We start from the raw sequence: 6,070 nt of genomic DNA on the forward strand, positions 1-6,070 counted from the left end.
CCTTTACTCTCCAAGAGAAACACTAAGGCCAGACTGACGTTTGCCAGAGAGAACGTAGACAAAGAACAGGACTTCTGGAATAATGTTCTTTGGACAGATGAGTCTAAAATTGAATTATTTGGACACCAGAACAGAGGACATGTTTGGCGCACACCGAATACAGCGTTCCAGGAAAATAACCTCATACCAACTGTGAAGCATGGAGGTGGAAGTGTCATGGTTTGGGGATGCTTTGCTGCAGCAGGACCTGGCCAGCTCACCATCATAGAATCCATCATGAATTCTACAGTGTATCAGAGGGTGCTTGAGCAACATGTGAGACCATCTGTAAGAAAATTAAAGCTGAAGCGGAACTGGACCCTGCAACATGACAATGACCCTAAACATACCAGTAAATCCACCAAGGACTGGCTGAAAACTAAGAAATGGAGAGTCCTGGAATGGCCCAGTCAAAGCCCAGATCTTAATCCCATTGAGATGCTGTGGGGTGACTTGAAATGGGCTGTACGTGCAAGAAACCCCTCAAACATCACACATGTTAAAGCATTCTGCATTGAGGAGTGGGGCAAACTTTCCTCAGACTGATGTCAGAGACTGGTAGAGGGTTACAAGAAGCGTCTCACTGAAGTTATTTCAGCCAAAGGGGGTAACACTAGGTATTAGGGGGCAGGGTGTCCTAACTTTTTCCTCAGTTAGAATATGCATTTATGTTGATGTCTTTTGTTTAATGAATAAAACAATGTTATTTTTTGCTGTTTACCTGAAATTAGATCACTTTCTTTTCCAGAGATAAATAAAACAAGATTAGACCTCGATATGTGAACATTTCTTAATGAATAACTGAATATTTAATGAGGTGTCTTAATTTTTTCACATGACTGTATGTTGTTTTTTTATGGTCCTAACATATTAATTATTATATTCAGAAGATTATCCTCATATCAATCACCATGGTTACAGCTTGTAGCCATCCTAAACTTTGTAGCCTTTACTGAGACTACCTTTTCAAAATTAAGAAGGGACTAGTTTTAGGAAGCATTTTCAGGAAAATTAAAAGGATAAGCAGATTGTTACGGAGGTTTTTGTTCACAGAGTAAGATGTATAAAGCTTTATATGGGTATGTGTACATATACAACATGTGTTTTGGCATTTTTGGCACACTTCTACCTCAGCCTACTGCACACAGACACAAGTACTTTTGCATTTCTGCAGAAATAAAGTGTGCAGTGGTGCCATGCCAACAATCTCATTCAACCATTTCACAAACTGAGGAAAGGGTTGTGACATGGGTCAGAGGGTATCAGAGGTCATAAATGATGAACCAATCAATCGGCTCTGCTCCTATAGGCACCTTGGTGTTCATATGGACAACACCTGGCTGGAAGGCCTGTGTTGAAAGTGTGTGTTATCATTTAGAGCAGACACTCACACTGAATCACAGGGTTTATGTTATACAAGGCTGCATTACAGAGCATATTCATATGTCAGAAAGCATGGCAATATCTAAAAACATCTAATTTAAAGCTTGCTTGTCAGGTGACTGTCATGAAGGTTGTGGAGAGGAATAGAAACCAGTCTCTCCAGGCAAGAACAGAGAATATGGTCTGAGTATGAGCTCTTATCCTCTGGCAGAAGATATAGGGTACCTCAAAGTAAACTTAACATTTCTAAACTATAGGCCTAATTCGGACCTACCTCAATTAAAACTTTAAATAATGTTGCTTGAGGCTGCAGGGGTTTTGCAATAGCTTCATGATATAATGCATATAAGGCTGTGTGTAGGTTGCTCTGACATGTTCGACTCGTGTTTCTACTGTCTGCTGTGAATGGGCTCCATTCCATTTTAGATTGCCGCTGCCCGCTGGCCGACCGAGCAAACAATACATGAGACAAATACATGAAACTGTATTTTATTATTATTATCTTTATTATTTCAATCCTCAAATACAACGTTAGACAAAAACATCAATATTACGAATATTATGTATTTTTATCTTCTTATCCGCCGAGCGGTATGTACTACGTCACTTCTGGAGTCTTCAGCTGATTTTTTTAAACGTTAATACAGTGCATAACTTACTGAAACAAAGCTGAGCAACGTGTTATTGCTGGTGACAAAACCACTGATTATATATGTACATTGAAGCGATACTGTCGTTAAAAACCCGCTGATCGCTGTCCGATTCTCTGATATGAATGGGCATTCATATCAGAGAATCGAACAGCGATCATTGTGTTGCATTGTGGGATATGGGCTTTGAATGCGCCCCGCTCGGTTCATATCGTAATTTTCTGTCTTAGATAGATACCCCAAGGGATCAATAAAGTATATATTACAGCATACTGTAATATTTCACCGGTAATAAGACCGAAATAATATTATTAAAATAAAGAAATGAATACCATGATAACATCTAAATAAATGTTGATAGATGTAGCATTATAATTTTAAAAATATCAATAAACAACAAAGAAATCCAGCTTCCCTGGCCGAAATAGACCGAAATAATAACATTAAAAGAAATACATATAAACCATGATAAGATCTTGTGAATAAATGTTGATTAAAACAGCGGTTATAGGGCTAAAAATACCAATAATAAAACTGCCACAGATTTCGAGTTAAGGGGCCGTGTTTTTTCTTTTGTCTATATCCGACATGAATGACATGAATGTCTATCTGATGGACTGCCACGTCGAAAAACAACGCAAAAGGTACACTTCTTTCATTGGAACTTGACGCCAGGGGTCCTTGACCATGAGTCAGACATTTGACGAGTAGGGAGTGAGACTGTTGGCTGCTAAATTAACCACAGTCATAAACATTCGTAAAGACTACTTCATATTTATGATGGTTATGACAGTGTCATGTCAGTCTTATGCACACCCCTTCAATTAAAGTGTTACCATTTAATTTAATGTACAATAGCTAATGTAAATCCAAATAAACAAACAATGACAATGTCACCTCAGCATTAGTAAGATTATTAAATCTAGTTGGATGTCATATGGCTGTAGAATGCAGCTAAATGATGAACAAAGTGCTTTGCTGATTTATCGATTAGTTAGTTAACCATTGACATAATGGTAAGAACATTGTCTAAAAAAGTATAATGCAGGACATCTGCATTAAACTTTTTTAGACAATGTTCTGTTGTCTGTCATTCTGTGAGGTTTATAAGGCCTGTGAGGTGGCTTCACTCTACTAACCTTTGTTGAATTGTTCATGGATCTTTAATCCAGCCTCAGACCTGTTTAATACAGTAGTGTACTAACAGGACTGGTGATGTTAACCCCCCGGGACATGGTTGCCAGATGTTCCGCCCCCCTGTCGTTGGGTCAGCTCACACAGGGCCACATGGGTGGAGCAGGGTGGGAGGGGATGCCTGGAAAGTGAGAGGATCTTCTTAGCTTAGTGCAGATTGCTGCAGCGAGCGAACGAGAGGGATGCTGAGCCTGAATCCGCTTTAAAACATCACAGAGGATTGGATATCTCACATAGCATCTCACCCAGTCCGGGAGGTTTTTTCATTTGCTCTTATTTGCTTGTGTTTTTATCATCACACCTGGATTTTAGGCTTTGGGTTAGGTACATTTATGGGTTGCTGATAGGACGGAGGACAGCTGACTCACGATGGCCGTGGCTTTGGACGCAGTGTGGGTAAGGGTGAAGAACGTCTGCAAACAAAATGGGCTCCTCATCATGTCGGTGCTGGCTGTGGTCATCGGGTGTCTTTTGGGATTCTTCCTGAGGACACGGCGCCTCACAGAGCAGGTTGGTCTGTCTTCTTCTATTGACCCAGTGTGATGTCATTCATGCAGAAAATGGAGATTTTTTTCCCTTTGCCTCTAATACCATTACACTAAGCACTTCACCAGATGCATTCTCTTGCTTTATTGAAGCTATACACCCTCCCCCGCCGGTCTAGGCGAACACTGCAATTCCTCACTCCCTAACTATAAGCTTTATTAAAGAGGAGAGTTTTAAGTTTTAAATTATAGTGTCACACAGTGGTAAACAAGGTTATTTTATAAAAACTTAACGCATAGGTCAACATTTTTCAAGTCTGTGGGAAAAGCACACTCACATGCCCATTTGTACATTAAAACAGTTTGTTTCGTCACTGTTTTTAACCAGATCTCAGCAATTACTTTGCTAAGTAAAAGATAGAAATGAGGCCAAAACTACAAAAATAAGATCCAAGTTGCGGAGATGCTCACAAGTCCCTGAGCTAGAGTCCAAGTTCCAATTGTCTAAATGATAAGGACAGGTGCTTAAATGCTTCTTTTATCATCTCCTTTATCATAGGATAAGGACCATCCTTGACGAAAGGAAAGGAGTTAATGTATTTTTGATTTTGAACGTCCATTAGTGGATGTATTTTGGTTGTGGTTTTTATACAACCCGTTACAGGTTTCTACCACATCTCACATGTATTTTAGTTTTTCTTCAATGTAATTTGTTTTTTATGTTCTGTGAAAGAAAAAAACTAAACTAATGCCGTCCCACAAGTCCTTGCGGCAGCAAAATTTAAAGTGACGCATCATCATTTGGCCATTCATATTCAAAACATTAAGGTGCACAATAGCGCCGGCAGCTGTAATCCTGTACATGTGAGACTGGGAGACATTTTAACCCATCTAATAATATTGATAATGTACTTTATGGCACTGTTTAAGTAGTTTAATAAACCGGTTAATGCAAGAACTTTACTCTCTTCTCCGACGCGTAAAATTACAGTGAGCATGTGTTTACAGAACTGTGAATGAATGGATCGCTGAATCCAAAATTACACAGCGCACTGGACATTGGTTTATTTTAAGCCCAGAGCAGCGTCCGAACCAAGTTCAGGTGAAAGATGTATTAACATGTAATTACCAAAGTAATAACTAGGTAATGGGCTGATGCTAGCCATATGTATATCTATCTGGGTAATGGTAATATTGTAAGTATTATTGTATTATATATATATATATATATTGTAGTATTGGTACCATTTAGCAGCACAATTAACTATAATGTTCTTTTTTTCTTCTGGAGATGGAGATTGTCCCTGTGTTAAGCCAAGCTAAAGTACTGTAAATACTGATCACCCAATAACTCTAATGGTAAGAGGTCACAATTCAGTCCAGTCTGGGGCAATGATTCATTTTAATCATGCAAGGTGGATGCAGGATTCCAGCAAAGAAAGGAATAAGTAAATAGGTGACCTCTTTGAATAAAAAGGGACTCTAATGACCTTTGAAATAAAAATATATAAATAATATATGGCATTCCAAGAAAGCTTTTTTGTAAGTGAGGAATTTTATTTCTTCTATGCAAAACCAATCAGTATGGGTTCCTGCACTCTCATCCTTTGAAGAAAATATCACAAACAATTGCAATGGGAGGGGCTTGATTTCATTAATATATAACTGGCTTGCATCTGGCTGTAGAGAAAAAATTGATAACTAAACTTGAGACACGGAGGACATTTCAGAAAACGATTGGAAAATAACCCGTGAAGAGTCACAGAAACAAAATTACAAAATAAGGCCCTCAAAGCACTTAATATGCAACTCAACCATATACTACTGACTTACTGTGTACTTCTTCAGAGGAAAACATTGTATTATTACATTTTACAGTAACTATGTTACATAATGTAACTTTTGAATGTTTCTGAAACTTGTAATTTTTCATCTGATGATCACAAATGACCTGCAACAGCAAACGAGACTAACAGTGAAAAGAACGCTATTTTTATATAGTTTTTATTAGGGCTGTCAATTGATTAAAAAATGTAATCTAATTAATTACATACTCTGTGATTAATTAATCAAAATTAATCGCATACATAATTAACGGTGCCTGAACCGATACTTTTTAAGAAAGTAAAAAAAAATAGAAAAAAAAAGAAGGGTACTAAACAACAGTTGGCGACATTAAAGAATGGCTTGTTTATTGCTAAGGCCATATGGTCAAAATGAAATGATTTAATAATAATGTAATCACTATAACAATAACTTATTTCACTAGTAAATTGCTGTTGAACGACAAAAACAACCACCATATAGGAAAAGGACATT

General features: G+C 37.9%; 1 protein-coding gene across 1 annotated transcript in view; it reads left to right on the top strand.

The window, feature by feature from the left end:
* The first annotated feature begins 3,635 nt into the window (after positions 1-3,635).
* Positions 3,636-6,070, top strand: part of slc1a7b (solute carrier family 1 member 7b) — a 93,065-nt gene continuing 90,630 nt past the window's right edge. The window contains exon 1 of the mRNA XM_036007470.1: positions 3,636-3,776. Within this exon, the coding sequence (XP_035863363.1) occupies positions 3,636-3,776 (141 nt within the window). The remainder of the gene's footprint in view (positions 3,777-6,070) is intronic.

The sequence above is a fragment of the Sander lucioperca genome, chromosome 11, assembly GCF_008315115.2.
Source record: "Sander lucioperca isolate FBNREF2018 chromosome 11, SLUC_FBN_1.2, whole genome shotgun sequence".
In the NCBI taxonomy this organism is placed as follows: Eukaryota; Metazoa; Chordata; class Actinopteri; order Perciformes; family Percidae; genus Sander; species Sander lucioperca.